This window comes from Camelina sativa, chromosome 18 (assembly GCF_030686135.1).
Source record: "Camelina sativa cultivar CO46 ecotype springtype chromosome 18, ASM3068613v1".
Lineage (NCBI taxonomy): Eukaryota > Viridiplantae > Streptophyta > Magnoliopsida > Brassicales > Brassicaceae > Camelina > Camelina sativa.
This window is the reverse complement of record NC_141897.1, coordinates 19,480,363-19,507,485: the sequence shown is the minus strand read 5'-3', so window position 1 is coordinate 19,507,485 and position 27,123 is coordinate 19,480,363. Positions and strand designations below refer to the sequence as shown.

Sequence of the window (27,123 nt, the reverse complement as noted above, 5' to 3'; positions counted from 1 at the left end):
ACAATGTACGTAGTAAAACTACTCTAACTTCTTTTTGTTTTCTATGAAGATCTACATGCAAAGGTCTCTTTATATAGGAGATCGTGCATGCACCGTGTCCAGAGTTGTCTCAAACGATTTGCAGCCCAAAACTTAAAAGTATATATTTTAAAAACTATATCATATATATATATATTTGTGTCTAATCATCATCTATATTTTAATATAATTCAATTACATATGATAATTAATTCATCAGATATAACTATATAGGTAACATATGTAATTAAGTAATTATGATGAATAATTCCACGACATGAAATTGAAGTTCTCCCATCAACATTCGGATTTCTCATTAACGAGTTTTACATGCGCGCGTCATACTCATACCAACTATGAACAATCGGTAACACTTGAAAGTCTTGAAACTACGACATACGATTTTGCGTGTATTGTTTTGGAACTTTCGATTAACTTTACCCTATTGATTTGGAAGAAAATATTTGAACCCCATATTTAGTGTTAGATATATATATATATTTAAAATAAGGCATATTTGTATGTATTTATAAATGTTTTTAAAATTATACGTGACAACTTAGTAAATTTTAATTTATTTTCTCTAATTTTGTGTCTTTAATTGTTTAATGCAATTACCATAATTTTAGTGATAATTTTAATTTAATTTACCATAACACAATAAATGAATTATAACTTAAAATCGTTTTAAATAGGTACACCCGGTCACAAGGATTTGGGAAACGTGGGAATCCGATTTAAACAATTTTTTTAAGTTAGTGAGTGGTGAATCATTGGCCTATTTTATGGAGTATTTGATTATTATAGGGAGTACTTTAAAGTTGATTAGATGCTTATTCCTTTTATATATTTAATATTCTAGTTGGTCCATGCATGAAACAACGTCGATGCCATAAGCAATCAACAATAGTATATTGCAAAGAGAATTTGTTATAAATATGCTAAGAAATTTGTAGCGCATTTGTTAAAAATAATTAATATAACACATTTGCTAGAGGAACCTGTTAGACTCGCCGTTTATTTTAATTAAATGGATTAAAATTACTGTACCCATATTTTATAACCATGATGATGAACATGCAAAGATAGAGAGAACATACATGGAGCGTGTCAATTCTTTTTTAAAAAATCAATTTTATTTCCTCTGATTTTGTATCCTTAATTGTTAAAAACAATGGATTTATTTAGGGATATATTAGAATCTTATCTCTATCTAGGGATTTATTTATCCCAGCTCATAATCTCATATGAACTCTATATATTAGTGAGTGGGATTAGTTTTCGATTTTCTTACTTCAAAAACTAGACGGAAGTGAAATACAAATTTTAGAACTGAATTGCTACTATTTTTGGTCGTGCAATTGAATTGTTTCTCTCGTTCATTTGAATATACTAAACATTTACGTGCGAGAGAACACTGTCCAAATTTTTGTTATCAGAATAAGAATAAGAAGAAGACAGTTTAATTAGCTGGTATGGACAGTCCCGTCTCAAACCATTTTTTGACCCTAGGCAAAATAAATTTGCAGGTCTTTTATACACAAAAAAGAGTAGTTTTGGTTTTTTTGGACCCTTTTTCTTTAAGAGTTTTAGTCAAAAAAAAAATTGGACCCTAGTTTTTTGCCTACCTTGCCACCCCCTAGAGACAGACCTATGGAAATACATTTTCAGACACAGAAACAGAAAGATTAGATGATAGGTTTAATGGATGTTACAGATGGTCCGCATACGTTTAATAATCTGTTTCTCTGACGCTTACCAAAATTACATAACGTAATTACTATTTTTTCACCAAGTTTTTTTTGTTTGCTGCCAATGTTGATTCTCAATTAGTTGTCAACCAAAAAATCCACAAGGAGGTAGCTTTTGCCAACCGGATAGTGGCACAAACAGTGAGATTCTTGGAAGAGTACTTGAACGTTCGCCACCGGATCTCCGGTCATTTAACATAAAGGTTGTCAGAGTATAAGTTGCTGACCTTTCTTGGTCACGTAGAGCTAAAGTGAAAAAGAGAACAGAAGAAGACGAAGTTAAGCTTCTTTAAATCGGATCCCTTTTCTAGATCTGAAATAGTTAGCCTTTAGTTTTTACAATTGATCAAAAAGTAATATGCCAAAATAAATACATAATAATATTGGTTAGTTAAATAATAAATGACTTTATATCTGAAATAGTTCCCCTTTATTTTTTTAATTGATAAAAAAGTAATATGCCAAACTAAATATACTATAATATTGGTTAAATAATATATAACTTTATATCTGTAATTGATTTTTTAGGAAAAGAACTTTTGATCAGAGACGAGAAGATGAGGTCCACATAATTTGCCAACTTGCTGAAGTCTACTGTTTTTTTTTGTTTCTTCTTTATCTTCAAGGCACTAATTTTTCACTTTTAGGACCTTAACGAAACAAAAAAAAAATCTGAAACATATACGAAAAAATAATTTCAAACCTTTAAATAAAAATATAATAAAAATGTTTTGTCTTAAAAAAAAAATTCTTACATGTATATTAAATTTTAGTGAACGACTTAGCTAGATTTGCCCAGATTAAAGCCTATATGACAGAACGAAAATGTCAAAAAGAAACAAAAATCGTAAAAAAAAAAAGAAAAGAAACTAAACATTGTGAAAGAACACGTGAAACCACGTAGTTTACAATTACAAACTTTTTGGAAAGAAAAAAGTAAACGTAGTATTCAAACTTTACACGTTGGGAAGAGAGACTCCATTCGGGGGAATAAATTAAAACTCCAAACTATATCTCATGCTGCATAGTAGTATATATTTTCAAAATTATTGGAGTTGCATATATTTCAAAAACATCACAATATAACTGGCTATTTTGCAACTTATCCCTATAATGTAAGCATGGAATGCGTGAGAACTGTTGTCCATTTCAGATAGGAGATAGATTCTCATACGTTTGCATTTGGTTTTCCAAAATTTCTGGTCTCCATGTTGATCAGACCCTTGGGCTTATATTACATTTAGTACGTTTACTAGTAATCACAAAGGCAAAAATCGGTTAATTAAGATATATGGTGACAATTAATTAAATCTGGCCTCGTTTAGCTCATAGCATAAACAACTATATGGGGCTTCTTACATAATGAGTGCCATCAAACCCATATTAGATTTGCAGACATAGGTAGTTCTGTTCCGATACTATCGCCTGAAAGACTGCATTCTCATTCATTGACGTCATAGACAACACAGACGGAAAACCCTTGATGGAGAGTTTAGAACCAGGACTTGTGACTACCTTTGCTTTGTATGTAGAGTTTTGTGTACCAACATTAGTGACAGTTCTCTGGAAAGTTACGTTGAATGGTTGTGTTCCGGATACTTTAGCTGACATTGTAGGGTAGTTGAGATTTCTTGGTAAGATTTTGTTTTCTTTAGTGCAAGTAACTTTGTCACCGGGTATGAGTTTAAGGGTATTTGCAGTGTAGTTCAAGCCGCAGAGAAAAGCAATGTGGTCTGTTTTGTCCATTCCATAGACGAGTCCAGGATTAGTAGCAGCTATTGGGTCGACATGGCCAGCTCCATAAGCAAACTCTGCTGATACAAAGTCAGTTCCAGTAGCATTCATTGGCCAAGCTGTGAATCACGGAAACAAAAACAGAGACTAATATAAGTCAATGGTTTCTTGCAGGAGAAGAAAGCATTTGATGGGTTCCATGGGGCGTAAAGTATATTGTTTTAGGTCTCTTGCGGGACACGAAAGTAAGTTTACACGGTATAAGCTGGATAAAAATTGGCCTACCGGTTGTCATTATAGCAGAGTGGATCATGGAAGGAAACCATTTAGGATTAAACGTCTTGACGTACGCAGCCACACCTGCAACGTGGGGACAAGACATCGAAGTTCCAAACATAACCGAGTATCTCATACGCCTGGTGTCAGTCTGGCTTTGAGACGGTGAAGCATCAAGGGAATAAGCAGCGAGGATCTCCATTCCTGGTTCTGTTACATCTGGCTGAAATTTGTTTACCATTAATTGTCTATCAGACTAGGCAAAAAGAGAAGCAAGATCATTTAAGTATTTCCTATATAATATTGTACCTTGAGAAGATCAACAACGATAGTGTTTGGACCACGTGAAAAGAAAGAAGCAACTTTAGGAGCTGTCTGATTAAAGGTTACTTCAGTTTTTAGAACAGTCGCTTGCGGTAACCTGAGAAACAAACATAAAGATAGCGGGATATCAAGAATAAAGAATCTCGAGCATATGCAAAGAGTAGGAAACAGAGAGATGATCCAGTAACTTTGTGGAGTTAATGTAAGAGAAAAGAGAGTCAAATAGAGCAGAGAGTGGCAAAGGACCGAAGGAAGAATTTGATTAGAACAACAACAATAAAGATTTATTTTCCCTTTATTTAATATGCATATCCCAAGACATCAACATACAAAACACTACAACAACAATTTATTTATTTGTGATGATGATGACTCATCAGTACTCGTCATTAGTGTAACTGTAAACAACGATGGGACTTCTCACGTTATGAATACCGTCAGACCAGATTAGATTTGCAGATGAAGGCACTTCAGAGTCGACATCGTTGCCTGTAACAGTGACCTCAAAAGATTGCTTCTCATTCACTGTTTTAAAAGACAGAACACTAGGCGTGACCTTGACGCTGAGTTCAGATCCGTGACCCGCTACTACCTTTGATGTGTAGGTAGAACTTGGTGTACCGACGTTAGTCAAAGTTCTGTTGAAAGTAACAGTGAAGTTGCTATCAGATCCCGACAACTTGGCCGACATTGAAGGATAGTTGAGGTTTCTTGGTAAGATTTCCTTTTCTTCTAAGCAAGTGACGGTTTCGCCGCAGATGACTTTCAGGTCTTCCGAAGTATAGTTCATACCGCAGAGAAACGCGATGTGGTCTGCTTTGTCCAATTCATAGACGAGTCCAGGATTTACAGCAGCTATCGGGTCGACATGTCCAGCTCCATAAGCAAACTCAGTCGATGCGATGCCAGTTCCAGTAGCATTTACCGGCCAAGCTGCAAAGATTAGTTAAAAGAGAAGCAAAACAGTTTCAACAAAGGTTACTTGTGGGACAAGAAAGTATAAAGTGGAAGTACAATTTTCTCTTACCAGTTGTCATGATAGCAGATTGAATCATGGAAGGAGACCACTTAGGGTTAAACGTTTTGACATACGCAGCCACGCCTGCAACGTGTGGACAAGACATTGAAGTTCCGGAGAGAACAGAGTACTTCACATGTCTGATGTCATTTTTAGACGGTGCACCATCAGGCGAATATGCAGCGAGGATCTCCACTCCCGGCGCTGTTATATCCGGCTGCAAGTCATCCACCATTTTCTCTCAGACCAGAGAAAAAAAAACAGAAGTTACAGAGAACTGAGATCATTAATTGTTTGTTTATTTTTACCTTGAGAATATCAACAGCAATGGTGTTGGGACCGCGAGAAGAGAAGGAAGCAATAACAGGGGATGTTCGATTGAAGATGGTTTCAGTTTTTAGAATAGTTGCTTGTGGAGAACTGAGAAAACAAACGCATAAATTTCAGTATAAAGATGGAGAATATGTATAGAGAAGATGAATCGTTTACTTTGTGGACTCAAGGTAAGTGACGAGAGACTCAAAGTCTTCTGTTAGTAAACCAGATGCAGGCAAAGGGTGGACGTGGGCGACGTCTGGTCTAGGGTTTCTAAAAATGATTCCAGAGGCTCCAACTGATTCAGCTATCTTCAAACCATCTCGACCACCACACACTAAGATCTTCCCATTCACACGGGATTTGTCTAGACAGGCTTCCTTACAAAGCCTGAAAATGGATCTATCTCATTACATTAGAAATTTGATTAAGAATACAGTTAAGATTATGCTTCGTAGGGAGGAAAGTACTCTGCGGCTGCTGCGTCGCAGGTAGCGGAAGCCGCAGATTTTCCGTACACAAGAGGGTACTTCTTTCCTTTCATATCGAAAGAGTTCACTGACTTCCCCTGTTACGGAACAGAGCAATCATTGGTAAAAAAAGGAGGGACAAAGAAGAATACTATAGAAAAGTGTTACTTGATACTTACGACAAGTGTCTTGCCGTTTCCGAGAACCACTTTGGTGACAAACCCACGATTCGTGGTACTGGCTGCAACGGTCAAGATCCATGGCGCTACACTCGACACTGAGGTCGGGTTTGGACCGCTGTTACCCCCAGAATTCACAGTGAGAATCCCTTTGGCCATAGCGTGAAAAGCCCCAATCGCAATTGAGTCAAATTCAAACATGGACGCAGTTTCATCCCCCCCAATAGAGATGCTGATGAGGTCTACACCGTCAGCAATCGCGTCACCAAACGCATCCAATAGAGCATCCGGGTAACACCCTAACTCGTTGCAGACTTTGTATGCGGCGATTCTTGAGGCTGGAACGCCACCTCTAACGGTACCGTTGCCGATTCCAAAGAAGCTTGTGTCCACAACTGCTTTTCCAGCCGCCGTGGACGATGTGTGTGTACCATGGCCATCCGTGTCCCTAGCGCCTTCGCTTGTATAGTCTCTTGCCCCAATCAACTTGCTGAAATATTTATAAACAGATAAATAAGATTAAAACTTTCATTTTCCAAACTAATGTTAAAGAGAGAAATATCAGTAATTACTTGTTGCATGTGAAGTTCTTGCCACCGGAACAAACACCTTTCCATTTCTCAGGAGGAGGACCAAAGCCTTCGTCCGAAAAGCTCTGAGATTCCGGGGTAATCCCACTGTCGAGAACTCCGATAATGGTGTCACTTTCCACTGTAGGGTTCCTCTTTGTCCTTGTCCCTTCCTTTAACCCCATGAAGTCCCAAGACGTCGTCGTATGGAGTTGTAACTTTTTGTTTGGGAACACAGAGACAACTCCCTCCATATCTAAGAACAACACAAACGGGTTAAGTTTCTTTAACCTTTAGAATCATTTCAACATACTGTATATGTGTGCTCGATCGAAGAACAACTCACCGGCTACTCGCTCCCGCTCTGACTCAGTGAGCCTGGCCGCGAAACCGTTGAAACTTCTCTGGTAGCTTCTCACCAAACGTCCTTGGATCGAACTAGAATTTAAATAATATACCACGTATTAAAAATCTCCGTTAAAGTACTTAAACTTATAATTAACCATACTTAAAAGAAATAAATCAATCAAATCCACACCTTTCTCCGGTGACCTCTTGAAGAATACTCATGTGATGCGCAATTGGTGAGTAGTCCGCTCGAGAAGGGAGTGAACCCATGTAGACGATATACACCTATATCACCATCATCATCATAATTTATAACGGATGATCGTATATGGAGAAATTAGCAAGAGATCAACAAAATGAATAAATTAATAATGTTGTGAATCATCGAGGATAATAATACCTGTTTATCTACATCCGTGACTGCTGAGACTGAACTCAAGAACAGGACAAGGAGACATGAGAGAAGGCAAGATGAAGCTGCTACTTTCGCCATTTTTAAAAAAAATAAAACGATTAAAATTACTCTAGTTTTAAGTTATGTTATGACTTACGATGAACATGAAAAGATCTTTATATAGGTGAAATCATACCATGCACCGTGTCAAATTAAAAATGTCCTCTGATTTTGTCTTTAGTTGATATAATGAACCATGTGATGTGTAAGGTTAGGCAACGGCAGAAGTTTTACCCCCCCCAAAATTCTTTACCCCTCGACATGTTCTAAAATTTAAATGCTCATCTGCTATCAAGTTAACTTAGCAAACAGCACCTTATGTTAGGCATTTTGATTGTTTATTCCTTCTGAGGTAAGTTTTTTCAGTCCACTAAAATCAATTCGCCTTAAAAAGACGAGCTACTTCTCGAATTCGAAACTAACAAAGAATACAGAAAATTAACAAAGATTTATATCATATGTATGCATAATTCTTCATTCAGATATGAGATATATATATATGCATACATATATGTATAAACATTAGTATATAAGTTTGTACGTTTCATATTTTCCAAATACTGAAATTGATGAATTCGAGTTGACTAAACTTCTCTTCTTCCTTTTTTTTTTTTTCTTTTCGAGAAGAGTTTAAACTATACGGTAAAGTTTCCCTCTTCATAATGTGACAATTTTTTTCAATGCATGACAAGTGTTATGTTTTAAAGACCCTTTAAGTCCAAAGAAAAGAGTCCCGCTGCCAAAATAACGGTAATTTTCTAGCTTTCCGGGAGTTAGTAACTGTTTTCCCCAATTTTTTTTTTTTTTTTTTTGAACACCAATCCTAGCTTACATACTTGACTAGTACAATACTTATCAATCAGTCTAATGAAAACGTGAGAAAGGCTATACAAGACAAAAAAGAATCAGGCCGGCTCTGATCTTAGTTGTCCATATAAGCTCTTGTAATTTGTAGGGTTTATAAAATGAAAAACTTTAGTCAATTTTAGTAAATCATCAAGGGTATCAAAAAACTTCAGTCAATTTTAATATTGTATGCGTCAAGGACCCATGAGTGTAAGTTTTTCAAATTTATTTTTAATGTAATTTTTGGAATTCCGAGTCCATATCAAGACGAAGAGATACAACTATTAGCTAAATTCTAAATTAATGGTTGGATTCACCAAAACATACAGTTTTGCGATTTAATGTTTTTCTGATTTTTGAACAGGTCCAATGTTTAAGAAGGTTTGATTTAAAAGGTAATATTAATTATGAGAAAAGAAAAAGAAAAGGTTGGAGGGAAAAAGAGAGATTCATTATTGCACCATCGTACCCATCGTACCAAGAAATGTATCATTTCCATAAATAACAAATAAAATAACTACTATCGCATACAACAAGTAATTACATCGTACCAAGAATGTATCATTGACAATCCAAAACAATTTTCGAGTCGTGTTTAATTAGGGAATGGCACTTTAAAGTTTTCCATGAATTCGAAGCAAAATTATGCAAGAGTTGACTACTCTTTTTTTTTTGTCGAGAAGAGTTGAATGTGAAGTTTAATTCCCTCTTCATTATGTGACAGTTTTTTTTTTTCAATTTATGAAATGTGCTATGTTTTAAAGACCATTTAAGCAATTCATGACATGTGTTATGTTTTTTTAAAAGACCCTTTAAATCCAAAGAAAGAGTCCCCTACCAGAACAACTGTTTTCTCCTTTCTTTTTTTTTTAACACCAATCCTAGCTAATGAAAACGTCTTAAAGGCTATACAAGACAGAAAAAAAAAAGTTTTGGTGGCTGTTTGGAGAAAAATTCCTAATTATTTCATCTATCTCTAATTCTAATCAAATATTTTACATGTATTGATTATCTTAGTTGTCCATATAAGCTCTCGTAACTTGTAGGGTTATAAAAGGAAATGTCCGACGAAAAACACGACAGTTGAATTATTTTATTCGACGTCCTAAGACATCAACACAAATTAAAACATAATCAAAAGATAGAATGATTAAATCAAAAACAATAATGGTTTATGATGACTATGGTGGTAATGATGGGAAGTCACCAGTATAAACAACAATAGGGCCTTTTCACATTATGCGTCCCAACAATAGGGCCTTTTGATTTGTATGTAGAGTTTGGCGGTACCAACGTTGGTGACTGTTATTTTGAACATGACAGTGACAGGAGCTGTGAACATTGTTTATTAGACCCTTGGGCTTGTATTACATTTACTTTACTAGTAATCACAAGGGCAAATATAAGTTAAGATATATGATGACAATTAATTAAGTCTCGCCTCATTTAGCTCATAGCATAAACAACTATGGGGCTTCTTACATTATGAGTGCCATCAAACCAAATTAGATTTGCAGACACAGGTTGTTGTGTTCCGATTCTATCGCCTGAAATTTTCACCATGAAAGACTTCTTCTCATTCATCGACTTCATAGACAAAACAGGCGGCAAAACTTTGATGCGGAGTTTAGAACCAGGACTTGTGACTACCTTTGCTTTGTATGTAGAGTTTTTCATACCAACGTTAGTGACAGTTCTCTGGAAAGTTACGTTGAAGGGTCGTGTTCCGGATACTTTAGCTGACATGGTAGGGTAGTTCAGGTTTCTTGATAATGTCTTGGAAAGTTCTTTCGTGCAAGTGATGTTGTCTCCAGAGATGATTCGTAAGTCCTCAATCGTGTAGTTTAAACCACAGAGAAAAGCGATGTAGTCTGCTGTGGTCAATTCATAGACGAGTCCAGGATTAATAGCAGCTATTGGGTTCACATGGCCAGATCCATAAGCAAACTCAGTTGACACAAAGCCAGGACCAGAAGCATTCATTGGCCAAGCTGCAAAATTAGGAGATCATCTATGGGTATCTTGCAAGACAAGTAAGTTTGTTTTTCTTAGTAGAAGCTTCAATCTAAGTTTTTCTTTACCTGTTGTCATGATGGCAGATTGGATCATGGAAGGAGACCATTTAGGATGAAACGTCTTGACGTAGGCTGCCACGCCTGCAACGTGTGGACAAGCCATTGAAGTTCCAGACATGACAGAGAATTTCACATGTCTAGTGTCGAGCTCGCTTTCAGTTGGTGAACTGTCAGGTGAATATGCAGCAAGTATCTCCACTCCTGGTGCGGTTATATCTGGCTGCATTTTCAATCCAGTATTTTTCTCTCAGAGCTAGAAAGCAAAGAGACTAATAAAGAGTACTAATATCAGTACCTTGAGAATATCTGAAACGATGGTGCTTGGACCACGAGAAGAGAATGAAACAACGAGTGGAGCTGTTTGATTAGAGATTTCCTCACTTTTAAGAATAGTCGCTTTTGGATGTCTGCATACACACACACACACACACATAAACACACAAACACCAATAAAGATGGAGAATAATATGAAGTATGCAGCATAATACATATACATATACAGAGAAAATATCATTACTTTGTGGAGTTAATGTAAGAGAGGAGAGATTTGTAGTCATCACTGGATAAAAAAGAGACTGGAAAAGAGCGAATAAAGGCGTGGTCTGGTTCAGAATTCTTAACTATCGATCCAACAGCTCCCAGTTTTTGAGCTTCTATTGGACCTTCCCTAGAATCACACAACACAATCTTCCCTTTAACGAGTTTTCGATCTAGACACTTTGGTTCACATAACCTGCAAAGAAGAAAATATAGTCTCATCAGAAATTCATAATGTAAAGAAAAGAAAAAAAAAACTTGGGCAGGAAGTCACCTAGCCTTATCTAGGCTACATGTACTCAAAGCAGCAGATTTCCCGTAAACCAGAGGATACTTGGTTCCATTCAGATCATAAGTATTCACTGATCTCCCCTGTTTCATAAAAACAAAAGAGCCAAACTAGTTTAAAAAGACAAAGATGCTATGATATTGTAGTGAAAAGAGTGTTTCTTGGTAACGCACAACAAGTATCTTGCCGTCTCCAAGAACAACTTTAGCCAAAAACGCACGGTTAGTTACGCTAGCCGCAACGCTAAACACCCAAGGTGCAGTGCTCGTGACTGTGCTGATTTTTGGACCGTCGTTACCCGCTGCATTCACAGTGAGAATCCCTTTAGCCATAGCGTGAAAGCCCCCGATCGCAATCGGATCTTGGTTGAACGTTGGAATATTATCAAGGACGATGGAGATTGTTATAACATCCACACCGTCAGCGATTGCGTCGTCAAACGCAGACAACATTGCTTCTCCGTCGCAACCTTTATCATCGCAGACTCTGTAAACGGCGATTCGAGCGGCTGGAACGCCACCTCTCGCGGTTCCGTTTCCAAGTCCGTAGAAGTTTGTGTTTGCGACAGCGTTTCCGGCAGCCGTTGACGCCGCGTGTGTGCCGTGTCCAAAGTAGTCTCTTGCTGATGTATTTTTTTTAGATTTGGACATGTAGTCTCTTGCCCCAATGATCTTGCTGCAAAAAACAGAGAAATTGCGGTTACACGAGATTAAAGATGCAATTAAGTTGTTCCACGAAATTCTCAACTCCTAAGTTAGGGTTAAGGTGTGTGTTTAATACTTGTTGCAGGTGAAGTTTTTGCCGCCAGCACAAGTTCCTTTCCATTTCTTGGGAGGAGGACCAAATCCTTGGTCAGAAAAGCTATCAGATTCAGGATAGATTCCAGTGTCGATGACTCCGATAATGGTATCGCTCTCAATGCTAGGGTTTCGCCTAGTCTTCCTGCTTTCCTTGAGACCCATGAAGTTCCAAGAAGACGTTGTTTGGAGTTTCAGTTTTCTGCTTGGGAACACCGACACAACTCTCTCCATTCCTAAGAATTAATATTACATAACATTACAACATGGAAAAAGCACATAACTATTTTCGCAAGAACAAAAAAACGTGGACAGTCACAAAGTTTTTTTCTTTTTTTTCTTCTGTTAAATATTTTTCGGTATTCTTTTAGAGATTATTAATCAGCCTGAAAACTCGATATATATATATATATATATATATGAAACTTACCGGCTAATATGTTTCGTTCGGATTCAGTGAGTCTTGCTGCAAACCCATTGAAACTCCTTTTGTAGCTTCTCACCATGCGATTCTCGATCGAACTGAAATATAATTAAAAACCATGAGGATTTATCTCTATCCAGATTACCAAACAGCTATCTCTATCTCTATAATTCAGACGGGAAAAATAAATTAATAAGACCTCTCTCCGGTGACTTCTTGAAGAATACTCATGTGATCGGACATTGGTGTGTAATCCTCTCGAGACGGAAGTGCTCCCAAGTAAACGATATATACCTTTATCGATTATTATCATGTACGATGGAACATGATATTGGACTCATAGTGAGAAATAATTAGAGGATCATAATAATAATCAAATTGTAATGATTTGTTTTTATAAACAAATATAATATACCTGTTTATCTTCATGATCATCCTCTGCGGAGACTGACCTCAGAAACAAGACGAGGAGACTTGAGAAGAGGCAAAAGAATACTTTTCTTTTCGCCATTTCAACTAGACTAAATTAAAGGCTCTCTAATACTGTATTTTTCTTTTTGTATGAAGTTTTTGTGGGACATGAATATATATATATATATATATTGGCCGGGGTTTAATTAGTCAATAAATCTCCTTACCAGAAAAAAAATTAGTCAATAAATCTCCTTCCCAAAAAAAAGAAAATTAGTCAATAAATTTCCTATGATTGTGTATAAATAGAGTAAAAAATCTAGTATAATACTATATCAGAATAGAAAATAAATTATGTTGTATTAATTTATTATACTAATTGTGGAAGCACATAATCCAGGGATTGACCTATGATTAATTAATAGTTTAATACTATATACTCCATCGTTTAAAATATATATATTGCAAATTGATGGAAACAGCTTTATTTGAAAATTTATTGTGGTAACGTGCAGGGAAAATCATCTTCGTGATATCGTAATGTTAAGGTAATTCAATATCAATGGTAAGCGTTACCCAGATGGATTTTTTTCTTGAAATCGCATGTGATACATACATACTACACTCTTCGTGCAAGACCTCACTACGACGTCGATTCCTATACCACTTTTTTGTCTGACTCTTCCTCAGATTTCGTGACTGTAAGCTTCTCTCAAATCTTTGAATAAAAGCCTAATACTACTTTTAATATAGTTTTTCTACATTAGTATATTGTAACAACATTATATATATACTAGTATATCATCCCTATGCACGTACACATTTTTGCTGACAATATACATAAATAAAATTTACATATATAAATAACATAAGACTTGCAAAGAAAATTTGCACAAAAGAAAAAAAAAAAGACTCACAAAGAAATTGATTAACGACAAATATATGAAAAGTTAAATTAGATTAAATAGAAAATATTACATTGATCTAATTTTAAATTAGTTCCTTGGTACAAATAATAATGTAATCTTTAAAGCTTCAAGGTTTACCTCATTGTGTTTCTCTTCTTATATTTTTTTCCTAACTTTTGACTTGGTGTTCTTTGTGGCTTATTTGGCTTCTTACATCAAGTAATTCACTCATAATCTCCATCTGCATACAATTTTATAAATCAAACCAAAACAATCAAATTAAGAAGTCAGCCTGTAATACATAAACTTTTGAAGACAAATTAAGAATTAAAATTACTACAAAATAATAGAAAACTAATTAAATGACCCAAATTACTTTACTCATTAGTCTGCCAAGTGCCAGTAGTGTATTTAAATTTAAATGACATAGATGATAGTAGATATTAAGATATACATCCTGCCTAAACCATCAAAGCTCTAATCGAAATTGCATATTGATGTGGAAGCATAGTTATCAACTTATCATATATATATATATATATATATATATATATGCACAGCTGCACACATTGAAGAACACGAAGAGCAAATCAAAAAGTGATTTTAGACTTTTCCAACCATTCTTAAGAATAATTTCTTTTGTTTTTGCCATAAGCCTTACCTTAGAAAATAATTTCATTGGTGAATTTGATTGTGACTGTCTGAGAACGCATAATTTGGTTTATGCCAAACATCTCGAAAAAAGAAAAGTGAATAACAGAGACTTTGAACTAATTAACCGAGAACATTGAAATAAGTAATAACTGATATATACATGCATGTAGCCAATATATATACCTCAGTTATTTCTGTTATAGAATTTGGATTCTATTATCACAAGATATTCCTTCCGCCCCTACAAAGATACACACATTAGTTTTAAAAACCGAAACTCAGATACAACTGAAACTATAGAGAAGAAATGTCGAAGTACTCACTGTATAAACGTTGAAACAGAGATGAAAATTCATATTTTTGATCGAGTGAGAGGTTTTCTGATGATTGTGTGTTGAAAAACTGATATATATAGGGGTACAAAAAGATAAAGATCGTGTACTTAGAAAAAGATCATGGGGCAGACAAAATGTGGAGGTTGATAACTTCTTTTTAATGATTTATTCAAAACATCTCGATACATTTACTTACTATTTAAAAAAAAAATTGTTAAGTTTTCTAAAATTGTTAACATATTTACTATTTACATATGGATGTATTTTTTCGTGCAAAAAAGTTAATTATGAACCATGGTTAAACTCATGGTTAAACGCCAGTCAGATGGTGAAGGTGAAACTAGCGCGCTACAGAAATTAATTGGAGATTAATTTTTAATAATTATTTTATTTTATAGTTTATTATAATAAATATATGATGTTAAATAAAAATTGTTATCTAGAAAATTTTATTATAGTATAAGATTTTAGTTAAAATAAGATTTTAAAAATATAGTAAGGTAATTAACTAATATATATATATATATATATATATCATCCATTAGGTTTCCATCACTAAAATATAATTTATCCCTTAGTTATTTACAATAAAATAATGAAAATAAAACAAAATTAAATTTGTACACAAAAATCTATATATAATATCAAACCCACTTTTTTGTATCATCTTTAATCCAACGAATGAGATTTGTTCTACTATTCTATCTAACGGTTGAAACTTATTAATGATCTCAACAGTTACAAGTCTTTTTCCTCCAAATAATCGTGTCTTTTCATCGTACCCCCATCTTTTAAAAATCGCATCTTGTAATTGTTGCATCTATTTGTCGTACCCCCATCTTTTTAAAATCGCACCTATTGCTTTTTGCACATCTTTGTTTATTATGTATAAACTTCTATGGAATACAAAAACAAGTTTAGAATTTATTGTTTTAAGAATATTTTTGAAGTAAAAAATAATATCAAAGAATTGTTTTATTAGGGTGTTTTTAAATTAACATGCATCAATCTCTATATCAAGGTATGTTTATAAACTTGTTAGTGTCCATTCTGAAAAATTGGTTTTGTTCCCTCCTCCATTTCGTTCTCATATATAGATTATAGATTAACGGAAATTTGATTTTTCTTAAGTGCTATGTTTATCTTTATGTTGTCGGTTAGATAATTTACTTAAAATAGTTTTTACATTTAATTTCTTCAAGTTAAAGTAGACTAACAAAAGTACGTGAAATCAATATCTACAGCACAAAGGGGCGTAAATTTTTAGCTTTTCGCATCCATTGGTTTCTATATATATAGAATTCTAAATTTTGGCGTATGATTTGATGTATAATTTTCTTAACAAAAAAATATATTTTCAGTCCCCATATCTCTTTTTAATTAGTTTTGGCGTCGGGTGTGTCTGGTTTTCATAATTTGCTTACGACTCCGACCATATGGTGCTATATATTGGTATCCTTTCTTAATTCGCTATTAGAAATTGTCTTTGTTGTTGATCATTATTAATCGAAATACATAAGAGGCTGTTTCTCTCTTGGTTTATTTACTGTATCGAGAAAATACTAAATGCCACTTGTCGAGGGAAGGTTGAAGATTGGGATCGGAGTAGATGGCTGGATTGAGTTTCGTTTCCCCTTCACTTTGATACGCGATTTCTCTTTTCATAGATTACTGATTCACAAATCACAATCAATATTCCGGTGCTGTGAGCGTTTCTACTTTTTAGTGATATTCCCCTTTATTTATTTTTATTTTTTTCTTTTTGTGTGTTTGTGACGTTACACCTTGCTACCATCGTTTGAATGTACATTTTACCGTCGCACAATTCTCTCATCATCTTGTCCTCATGGAATACAGCTTATCTTGTTGCAGGTGATTGTTTTTAGATGACGTCCTTCAATTTGTTGAGAAGGTATATCCTTAACAGGCGCCAATGTCATCGTTCTATTCATTTTGATGATTCTTCGCTTTCATAAAACGGTCTTTGTGGGTGAACAAAATGACATTGAAACTGAAATATAATTAGAAAATTTTGTATTTAACACTTTCTCATTGCGTTACGTTTATATGACTGCACACGTAGATACTCATACTAATTAATGTATATATTGTAGAATTATATTGTTCAATTCAATTTAACTATTTTATTTTGACCAATCTAATACGTTCATCATATTTGTTATTGAACAATAGGCATAATACCTCTGTAAAGGGAAATTTTAACCAACAAACATATTGACTTATTGAGGATGAATAGAAAAACCCCTTATTCTTGTATCCTTGCGTGTGGCATAAACTCCACTCCCTGCAGAGACGGCTTTATCAGATTATCCCAAATGATTTCACATTTCAGTTACCTAAACTTTCTTTCAAGAAGATAAATCAGCAATGGAGTGATTATCGATCCTTTAGATATCAAACTTTTTTGTAGCATGAGTAAAATGAACTACCGCGGGACTAAATTATAAATTAATATATTTTAAATAATAATTTTAATTTATTTAGTTTTTAAATTCCCAATTAATTAATTTTATCTAATTAATTTATAATTTTGTTTAGAATAATTTTTCATATAAAATTTTAAAACACTTAGTTTTGTTTTCTATAATTAAACAGATGTATATGTCTATATGTCTATATGATATGTTATTTTATATTTTTATGTATATACAATTTTTTTTTTGAAATATTAAGAATGTGTTGTAGTATGTGTAATATTTTGTAGTTCATATACTAAATAATTAATAAGTTAATTTTCCAAACTATGACTACAAATCTATAGTATATGAAATAAACTAATAGTTTTAGTCTTGGTTCTTAGTCTAAACCCGCCATGCTAGGCGGATCATGCACCATGTTCAAATATTTTTAATCTGCAAAAACTCATCATACAAAACCCGTGAAAGTAAAATATAATATATAAGGCTAAAAGTCACTTTTTATCAAATTTGTTTTTCAAATTTTTAAAGAACAATACCTCTTCACTCACCTTTTTATAAAATAAGGAAATAAAATTTGTATACATTTATAATTATGTTTGTTACCTTTTAAAACAATTAGTTTTTATAAAAAAAATCAAATATAAGTAGAGTTAATTTGTTTATTAAATTAATTATTTAATGTCAATGGCATGCCTGTAAATAAATGTCAATTTGAATATTTATTTTATAAATATCTCAAAAAATGTGTATATAGATTCGGGTGATAGGATGCTTCCCTATCAGATTATGAAAGTCATCTAATAGTAAGAAAGTTGTCATCGGTAGTGTCATGTTAATGATAAATTCATAGATATTAAAAGTTCAATCAGTCGAATGGTCTCAAATATTGGTTTGGGAGTTGGGTTAACACAAAATTATGTTGAGTTTACTATATATATAAATAACACAAAAAGACTAAAGTAGTAGAAAATGAAATTTCAAATACGAATTTATATATCAACATTCTTACACAACGATGAATTAAAGTACACAAAGAGTCAACAACATTAACTTTCTAAAACCCATCACTTTCTTAAGGATGTCCATTGGATACAAATGATTCAGGGTAGTTACCATTAATTTATAAGACAAGTTTATTAGAAATTTTAAAGAGTCAAGTTGATTTCTTTTATTTTTTGGATGCCAAACATTTTGATAATATATAGAAGTGTTCCAAATGAGAATGGAAATAGAGATTGCGAAGAAAAAGGTAGACGTACATATGACATAGCAAAAACAAATTCGATCGAAAAACCGAGAGAAGAACAAATGACAAGTCAAGTTGAAAAGCTCTTCTAAAAGTACTTGCTATAAATATGACTTTTTAATCCGGATAGACAATTTTCTTTTAACATAATGAAAGTAAATAATTAACAAAATGGTTTAATTTAATGTAGGTAAAAACAAAAAAAAAACAAACGAAAACAATTAATCAGATGTTCGGGTTGTGATGCATTAGTATGGCCAAGTAGAGTACTGCAAAGGCTCAGATCACAACTCACAAGAAGATCTTTATTTACAATATGTTGCCTATAAGGTCGTGTCAAGTTGCCTATAATTCAAGAACCGTCGCTTGCGTTGAAAAAACTTTGATCTGATCTATCTTTCCTTTGCGACGTTGAAATGCTACATTCTTGCCCTTGTTTTCGGGAGGTTCATCATTCCCCTATTCTACAGGGACCGATAGTGTAAAAGTTATTAACGTCATTAATTTATTGAAAGATATGTTGTGTCTTTTGCTTCGTTTACTGAATCTATTGCCTTTCTAAAATTGCAAAGACACCTATTTCACCCATTGTGACATCTGTTTGATTGCTCTTTTATCTTTTTTTGTTTTTTTTGATAATTCTCTTTTCTCAACTCTTTATTTGAAATTTCATCTACGAAGGTTTTCAGATTGTTTTGTTTCTCTTTTATCATTATTGCCACAAGAGACGAATTTTTTGTCTTTCTACCTCTCTAAATTGATTTTTTTCTTGCATTCAGCCGGAAGCCTTTCCCCATCAAGGCAAAGAAAAAAACATTGCAACCTCGGCCCCCTACCAACATGCACGCTACAAATAGAGGGGGATGCAACCTGGAATGAGAGCATCCAACACTGTGGATTGGGATGGATTGGGAGAGACCAACATAAAATCCCAGTCACTGGTGGAAAGCATTAACCAAGTCACCTTTATCCAGTGGTAAAGGGAGAAAAGTCCCGCCATCTAGGTTATAGATTCGAAATTTAAAACTTTGGTTGTTTAATCAACAGAAAGCAATATATAGCAAGCAAGTAAAAATGATCAAATTGATTGGGAAAGGAAAGAATTGAGGATGAATTACAAATTCCTAGTAATTATAATGACAAAGATTAATTATAAGCACTTCCACATTGCATATTTGAATTCGTCTGTGGCTCTCCTCTTTTATTGAGCAACGATTAGAAAGAGGAATTTGATTAGAACAAGAAATCAAGAAAAGAAAAAACACAGTATCTGGATTATCCAATATGCATATCCCAAGACATCAACATACATATAGGAAGCCGAGACATAATAGTGCAAGAAGATGAACTAAAAGTAAAAACAGAGAGAAAAGAAACATAACAAGAACAATAAGATTTCTTTATGATGATGATGATAACTCATCAATACTCGTCATAAATGTAAATGACGATTGGACTTCTCACGTTATGGATACCGTCGGACCAGATTAGATTAGCAGACGAAGGCAGTTCAGAGTTGACATCGTTGCCTGTAACAGTGACCATAAAAGATTGCTTCTCATTCACAGCCTTAAAAGACAGAACACTAGGCGTGACCTTGACGCTGAGTTCAGATCCGTGGCCCGCCACTACCTTTGATGTGTACTTAGAATTAGGTGTGCCGACGTTAGTCAAAGTTCTGTTGAAAGTCACAGTGAAGGTGGTATCATTTCCCGCCAACTTAGCCGACATTGAAGGATAGTTGAGGTTTCTTGGTAAGATAGCTTTTGCTTCTGAGCAATTGACGGCTTCACCGGAGAGTACTTTCAAGACACTCGTAGTGTAATTCATGCCGCAGAGAAACCCGATGAGGTCTTCTTTGTTCAATTCATAGACGAGTCCAGGATTTACAGCCGCTATCGGGTCGACATGTCCAGCTCCATAAGCAAACTCAGTCGATGCGATGCCAGTTCCAGTAGCATTCACCGGCCAAGCTGCAAAGAATAGTTAAAAAAGAACAAAAACAGAGTCAACAAAGGCTACTTGTGGGACAAGGAAGTTGAAATTGGATGTAAATTTTTCCCTTACCAGTTGTCATGATGGCAGATTGAATCATGGAAGGAGACCACTTAGGGTTAAACGTTTTGACATACGCAGCCACGCCAGCAACGTGAGGACAAGACATTGAAGTTCCGGACATAACAGAGTACTTCACATGTCTGGTGTCATGTTCAGACAGAAGACCATCAGGTGAAAATGCAGCAAGGATCTCCACTCCCGGCGCTGTTATATCCGGCTGCAAGTCATACACCATTGTCTCCAATCAGACCAGAAAAATAAACAGAACCGACATCATTAATGTTTTGTATATTTTTACCTTGAGAATATCAGCAGCGATAATGTTGGGACCACGAGAAGAGAAGGAAGCACTAACAGGGGATGTCCGATTGAAGATGGCTACAGTTTTTAGAACAGTTGCTTGTGGAGAACTGAGAAAACAAACACAGATATTTCAGTATAAAGATGGAGAAAATGTATAAAACATAGAGTTGATGATCGTTTACTCTGTGGACTCAAGGTAAGTGACGAGAGACTCAAAGTCTTCTGCTTGTAAACCAGATGCAGGTAAAGGGTGGATGAAGGCGACGTCTGGTTTAGGGGTTTTGAAAATGAGTCCGGAAGCTCCAACTGATTCAGCTATCTTCAAACCACCTGGACCACCGCACACTAAGATCTTCCCATTCACACGGGATTCGTCTAGACACGCTTCCTGACAAAGCCTAGAAATGATTCGATCTCATTACAAAAAATCTAGGTCATCATAAATTCATTACAGTTAAGATTATGTTTCGTAGGGAGAAAGGTACCCTGCTGCTGCTGCGTCGCAGTTAGAGGAAGCCGCAGATTTACCGTACACAAGAGGGTACTTCTTTCCTTTCATATCGAAAGAGTTCACTGACTTCCCCTGTTACGGAACAGAGCAATCATTGGTAAAAAAAGAGGGACAAAGAAGAATACTATAGCAAAGTGTTACTTGATACTTACGACAAGTGTCTTGCCGTTTCCGAGAACCACTTTGGTGACAAACCCACGATTCGTGGTACTGGCTGCAACGGTCAAGATCCATGGCGCTACACTCGACACTGAGGTCGGGTCTGGACCGCTGTTACCCCCAGAATTCACAGTGAGAACCCCTTTGGCCCTTGCGTGAAAAGCCCCAATAGCGATCGGGTCACGTTCGAACATGGGCGCAGATTTATCCCCTATAGAGATGGTGATGAGGTCTACACCATCAGCGATCGCGTCATCAAACGCAGACAATAGAGCATCCGAGCTACATCCTGTCTCGGTGCAGACTTTGTAAGCGGCGATTCTAGAGGCCGGAACGCCACCTCTTGCGGTTCCGTTGCCGATTCCAAAGAAGCTTGTGTCCACTACTGCGTTTCCAGCCGCGGTAGAGGCCGTGTGTGTACCGTGGCCTTCTGTGTCCCTAGTACCTTCGCTTGTGTAGTCTCTTGCCCCTATCAACTTGCTGAAATATAAACAGATCAATAACATAAAATCTTTCATATTCCAAACTAATGTTAAAGAGAGAAATTAACTTTGGAGTAGTTACTTGTTGCATGTGAAGTTTTCACCACCGGAACAAACACCTTTCCATTTCTTAGGAGGCGGACCAAAGCCTTCGTCGGAAAAGCTCTGAGATTCCGGCGTGATTCCACTGTCGATAACTCCGATAATGGTATCACTCTCCACGGTAGGGTTCCTCTTTGTTCTTTTTCCCTCCTTTAGCCCCATGAAGTCCCAAGACGATGTTGTTTGGAGTTGTAACATCTTGTTTGGGAACACAGACACAACACCATCCATATCTAAGAACAACACAAACGAGTAACCTTTAGAATCATTTCAACATATAAGTGTGTGTCGATCGAAGAACAACTTACTGGCTACACGCTCCCGTTCTGACCCTGTGAGCCTGGCCGCGAAACCGTTAAAACTTCTCTTGTAACTTCTCACCAAACGTCCTTCGATCGAACTAGAAATAATATACCACTTGTTAAAAATCTCCGTAAAAATATCTAAACTCAATTAATCTTAACTTGCCATATGATTTAAGAAAATGAATTAATCAAATCACACCTTTCTCCGGTGACCTCTTGAAGAATACTCATGTGATTGGACGTTGGTGTGTAGTCCGCTCCAGATGAAAGTGATCCCATGTAGACAATATAAACCTTCATGGATCATAAAGCACCATCATCATCATCATCATTTAAAACGGATTGGATGATCATTATGGGAAAATTAACAAGAGATCATCATAATGTAATAAATTAGTAATGATATGAATCACCGATGATAATAATACCTGTTTATCTTCATCTGTGACAGCTGAGACTGAACTCAAGAACAAAACAAGGAGACATGAAAGAAGGCAAGATGAAGCTGCTACTTTCGCCATTGTTTTAAAAATAAAACGATTAAAGTTACTCAAGTTTTAAGTTATGCTATGATGAACATGAAATGATCTTTATATAGGTGAAATCATACATGCACCGTGTCAAATTAAAAGAAACTAATTCATGTCCTCTGATTTTGTCTTTAATTGATATAAATAATTTGTAACTAAGATCAAATTTAGCCATAATTTTAGTGACATCTGTATCCATTAAATGGTAACACTGTTTACAATTTGAGGAATCATATATAGGGATTTATTATTTACTCAATTAGTGAAAAAAATAATAAAGTGTGGGATTAGTTTCTCTTTAGTTTTCGATTTTCCTAGTTAGTTATAAAAAGAAAATATTACAGTTGATTTTTTTTTTCTGGTTCATTATACGTATTACAATTACACTAGAAGTTAATTTATTAAGGCAGTTCAATTAGATGATATGGTGAATGGACGTTACATATTATCGTGTCCACATGAACGTTAAATCCAGTCAATGTACATAGCCTTTTCTACGGACTAACGATTGCTATTACTAGGTATATGCATTTAATGTAATTAATTAGTTTTTGCCTTTTTAAAAAGAATAACAGTAGATTGATTAGATATATTAATATTTTAGAATTGTTATTTTATTATTCAGAATAATATACATTTAGTATTTACTTGCTAGTTGCTACTATAAAAATAAATAATATTAACACACATTTACTGATGTATATATATATATATATACACATTTAGGCTGTAAATTTATACTATTATAGATTTCGAAGTATAGAAATAAATCAAAAATACACTTATCAAGAAAATAAATTATAGAAATAGTTGATATTTTAGACTAATATCACTGCTAAAATTAAAATCAAACCAGTAAAATCTATTAAAAATAGTACTTTTTCATATATAGATATTATATTTTCTTTTAAGGATAGAAATATGATGCAAAGTTGCAAACAAATTATTTTATTCAGTATTGGAGATTATTGTCCAAACTTGAAAAGCCATCTGATTATTGGAAGTAATTATGTTTCAAGATTCTCAATAGCAAAAAAGTGTGATACTCGTTAATTGTATGGGGTAATTTTATTTTTCAAGAACTAATGAACCATGTGATATGTGTAACCATAGTTAGGCAGAAGATTTACCCCCAAAAATTCTTTACCCCCTTAACATGTTCTAAAAATGCTCATCTCCTATCAATAAACTCTCCAAACAGCACCATATGTTAGGCATTTTGATTGTTTGTTCGTTCTGGACTTCTGGCGTAAGTTCGGTCAGTTCACCAAAATCAATTTGCCTAAAAAAAAAGATGTGAAATTTTTTTTGAATTCAAAATTAACAAAGATGATTAAAAAGTAACAAAGAATTATATCATATGTATGCATAATTCTTCATTAAGGTATATGCGTACATATGTGTATGTATTTATACAAGCATTATTTTAGGTTTGTAGATTTCATATTTTCCAAATACTTAAACTAATGATATCGAAGTATAATTAACAAGAGTTCACCAAACTTCTCTTCCTTTTTTTTTTTTTGTCGAAAAGAGTTGACGAAACTATAGCCGTAAAGTTTCCCTCTCCATTATGTGACAATTTATGACATGTGTTATGTTTTAAGACCCTTCAAGTCCAATGAAAGAGTCTCGCTGCGAAAATAACGGTAATTTTCTAGCTTTCCGGGGGTTAATAACTGTGTTTCCAAAACTTTGTAAAAGTTGTCTAATCCTAATAAAAATTTGACTAGGACAGTACTGATACATCAGTCTAATGGAAACGTGATTAAGGGAGGCTATACAAGACAGAAAAATCAATTTTGGGGGCTGTTTGAGATAAAAATTCCTAATTTATTTCCTCTAATGGCGTCATATCTCTCTCTTCATTGTCTTAGTTGTCCATATAAGCTCTTGTAACTTGTAGAACTATAAAAGGAACATGTCCGACGAAAAACACAACAGTTGAATTATTTCAATCGACGTCCTAAGACATCAACACAAATCAAAACATAGAATGATTAAACCAAGAACAATAATGGCTTATGATGACTATGGTGGTGGTAATGATGGAAAGTCACCAGTATAAACAACAATGGAGCTTTTCACATTATGCGTTCCATCAGACCAAACTAGACTTGCGGAGGAAGGCAGTTTTGAGTCGAGCTCGCTGCCTGATACAGTCACCGTGAAAGACTGCTTCTCGTTAAGCGACTTCACTGATAGAACACTAGGTGAGACCTTGACGTTGAGCTTAGATCCGTAATTTAAGACAACTTCTGATTTGTATGTAGAGTTTGGGGTACCAAGCGAAATGACCTTGACGTTGAGCTTAGAAAGTTACTCGGCGCATTTCGCTTGGGAGGCAGACGAAGCAGCAGATTTACCATACACCAGAGGGAACTTTTTTCCTTTCAGATCAAAACCATTCACTGATTTTCCCTATTAGGGAAAAGAAAAAAACATGAGAGTCAGTGTCATAACAAAAAAATATGAGAGTGTTACTTGATACGTACGACAAGTGTCTTGCCGTCACCAAGAACGACTTTGCTCACAAAAACACGGTTCGTGGTGCTGGCTGCAACGGTTAACATCCACGGTGCTAAGCTCGTGATTGAGGCCGTATTGGGACCAGTATTACCAGCTGCGTTCACTGTGAGGATCCCTTTGGACATAGCATGAAAAGCTCCGATTGCGATCGGGTCTTTCTCAAACGGGTACACTTTAATGTCACCTATCGAGATGGTGATAATGTCAACACCATCGGCAATAGCATCATCGAACGCAGACAGTATTGCATCATCTCTACATTCACCGGCGCAGACTCTGTAAGCGGCTATTCTAGAGGATGGAACGGCACCTCTCACTGTTCCATAGCCGAGCCCAAAAAAGCTTGTATTCGTGACTGCGTTTCCAGCCGCAATAGACGCCGTGTGTGTACCGTGGCCACTAGAGTCCCTAGCATCTCCGGGTGAGTAGTGTCTTGCCCCAATCAGCTTGCTGTAAAAATGACTGACAGATCAATCAAAAGAAAAAGCTTCTGACCCAGTTAGACTCTCTTACCTAGACTACACGTAGGTCTCGAAACGTAATCTTTTCATTTACGTTTACATGTGACAAAATAAAATTAAATAAAATATATAAAAGATGTGGAGTCATTATAAGATGTTGTCATAGGATATATGTTTTCGTTACATTTGCATTTGGTAAACAAATTTTGTTGCTTAAAATGTTTAAAATTGTGCATATGCACTAAATATAGAACTTATGTTAACGAACACAATGAGTTTTGATCAACTTCCAACAACTAAAGAGTTTTAACATTTAAAAAACAGAGAAAAATGGATTTACACGTACTTATTGCATGAGAAGTTCTGGCCGCCGGCACAAAGGCCCTTCCATTTCTTTGGAGGAGGACCAAAGCCTTTGTCGGAAAAGCTTTCGGATTCCGGCCAGATTCCACCGTCCAAGACTCCAATAATAGTATCACTCTCCACAGATGGATTCCGCTTCGTCCCTTTTCCTTCCTTTATCCCCATAAAGTCCCAAGACCCGGTCGTTTGGAGTTTTAATTTCTTGTTCGGAAACACAGACACAACTCCCTCCATATCTAACAATATCAGTAAGGGTTTTAGGCTTGATTGATTCATTTTTTTTTGGTTCACGTATGTTCAATTCACATTTAATTTTTTTTTTTTTTGAATCTACGTCATTTTAACATAAAATAGTTCATTTTTCATAAAAATAGTTTTGCAAGAAGCTAATGCAAACACTTGCTTCCGTTTGCGTGTGACATTAACGTTAAAAAATAACAATATAAATTTGGCTTCAGAGTTCAGATGATAAAGGTTATGAATCACTTAGAAACGATACACACTAAATGTAAACATTACTGAAGAAGAAATCATTTGAATGTATACATAATAAACACTCACCGGCTACTCGTTCTCTTTCTGACTCAGTGAGCCGGGCCGCAAACCCGTTAAAACTCTTTTTGTAACTTCTCACCAAACGACCTTCTATCGAACTAGAGTAATTGTATGTTAGAATCCTCGTAATAGATGTAAAGTAATAAATGATTGAATTAATCAATTCACACCTCTCTCTGGCGACCTCTTGAAGAATACTCATGTGATGCGACATTGGTGTGTAGTCCCCTCGAGAAGGGAGTGAACCCATGTAGACGATATACACCTCAATTAATTAAACTATAACCATCACTTATCAACATAATCATAATGTATAAATGGTTGAGCATATATAGCTAGAAAAAGA

At 35.1% G+C, this 27,123-nt stretch overlaps 5 protein-coding genes across 6 annotated transcripts; all 5 read right to left on the bottom strand.

The window, feature by feature from the left end:
- Positions 1-3,033: 3,033 nt before the first annotated feature.
- On the bottom strand, positions 3,034-4,194 carry LOC104763572 (subtilisin-like protease SBT4.4). The gene is made up of 3 exons (XM_087497449.1): positions 4,089-4,194; positions 3,789-4,002; positions 3,034-3,622 (listed from the first exon to the last, which is right to left on the bottom strand). Exons 2-3 carry the CDS (start codon positions 3,979-3,981, stop codon positions 3,153-3,155), a joined length of 663 nt encoding a protein of 220 aa, XP_087353575.1. The 5' UTR covers positions 3,982-4,002; positions 4,089-4,194; the 3' UTR covers positions 3,034-3,152.
- Positions 4,195-4,365: 171 nt separating this feature from the next.
- Positions 4,366-7,574, bottom strand: LOC104762027 (subtilisin-like protease SBT4.13). Of its 2 annotated transcripts, none has more exons than XM_010485235.2 (10): positions 7,403-7,574; positions 7,193-7,287; positions 7,001-7,092; positions 6,658-6,910; positions 6,086-6,575; positions 5,907-6,004; positions 5,611-5,838; positions 5,430-5,541; positions 5,131-5,338; positions 4,366-5,036 (listed from the first exon to the last, which is right to left on the bottom strand). In XM_010485235.2, the coding sequence occupies exons 1-10, from the start codon at positions 7,493-7,495 to the stop codon at positions 4,480-4,482; spliced, it is 2,226 nt and encodes a 741-aa protein (XP_010483537.1). In that variant the 5' UTR covers positions 7,496-7,574; the 3' UTR covers positions 4,366-4,479. The 2 variants fall into 2 exon arrangements, with proteins under 2 accessions (XP_010483537.1, XP_010483538.1); XM_010485236.2 differs by having other exon boundaries at positions 5,611-5,826; positions 7,403-7,549.
- Positions 7,575-9,632: 2,058 nt separating this feature from the next.
- Positions 9,633-13,013, bottom strand: LOC104762028 (Subtilisin-like serine endopeptidase family protein). The gene is made up of 10 exons (XM_010485237.2): positions 12,840-13,013; positions 12,624-12,718; positions 12,431-12,522; positions 11,984-12,236; positions 11,377-11,878; positions 11,189-11,286; positions 10,895-11,110; positions 10,673-10,784; positions 10,384-10,597; positions 9,633-10,293 (listed from the first exon to the last, which is right to left on the bottom strand). The coding sequence occupies exons 1-10, from the start codon at positions 12,933-12,935 to the stop codon at positions 9,749-9,751; spliced, it is 2,223 nt and encodes a 740-aa protein (XP_010483539.1). The 5' UTR covers positions 12,936-13,013; the 3' UTR covers positions 9,633-9,748.
- A 6,621-nt stretch (positions 13,014-19,634) lies between these two features.
- LOC104762026 (subtilisin-like protease SBT4.13) lies at positions 19,635-23,167 on the bottom strand. The gene is made up of 10 exons (XM_019240321.2): positions 22,768-23,167; positions 22,539-22,633; positions 22,343-22,434; positions 22,015-22,267; positions 21,444-21,930; positions 21,266-21,363; positions 20,963-21,178; positions 20,776-20,887; positions 20,487-20,694; positions 19,635-20,392 (listed from the first exon to the last, which is right to left on the bottom strand). The coding sequence occupies exons 1-10, from the start codon at positions 22,858-22,860 to the stop codon at positions 19,842-19,844; spliced, it is 2,205 nt and encodes a 734-aa protein (XP_019095866.2). The 5' UTR covers positions 22,861-23,167; the 3' UTR covers positions 19,635-19,841.
- A 1,595-nt stretch (positions 23,168-24,762) lies between these two features.
- Positions 24,763-27,042, bottom strand: LOC104763571 (subtilisin-like protease SBT4.11). Its single transcript, XM_087498142.1, has 5 exons — positions 26,948-27,042; positions 26,784-26,875; positions 26,206-26,458; positions 25,365-25,848; positions 24,763-25,290 (listed from the first exon to the last, which is right to left on the bottom strand). The coding sequence occupies exons 1-5, from the start codon at positions 27,025-27,027 to the stop codon at positions 25,189-25,191; spliced, it is 1,011 nt and encodes a 336-aa protein (XP_087354268.1). The 5' UTR covers positions 27,028-27,042; the 3' UTR covers positions 24,763-25,188.
- Between the last annotated feature and the right edge of the window lie 81 nt (positions 27,043-27,123).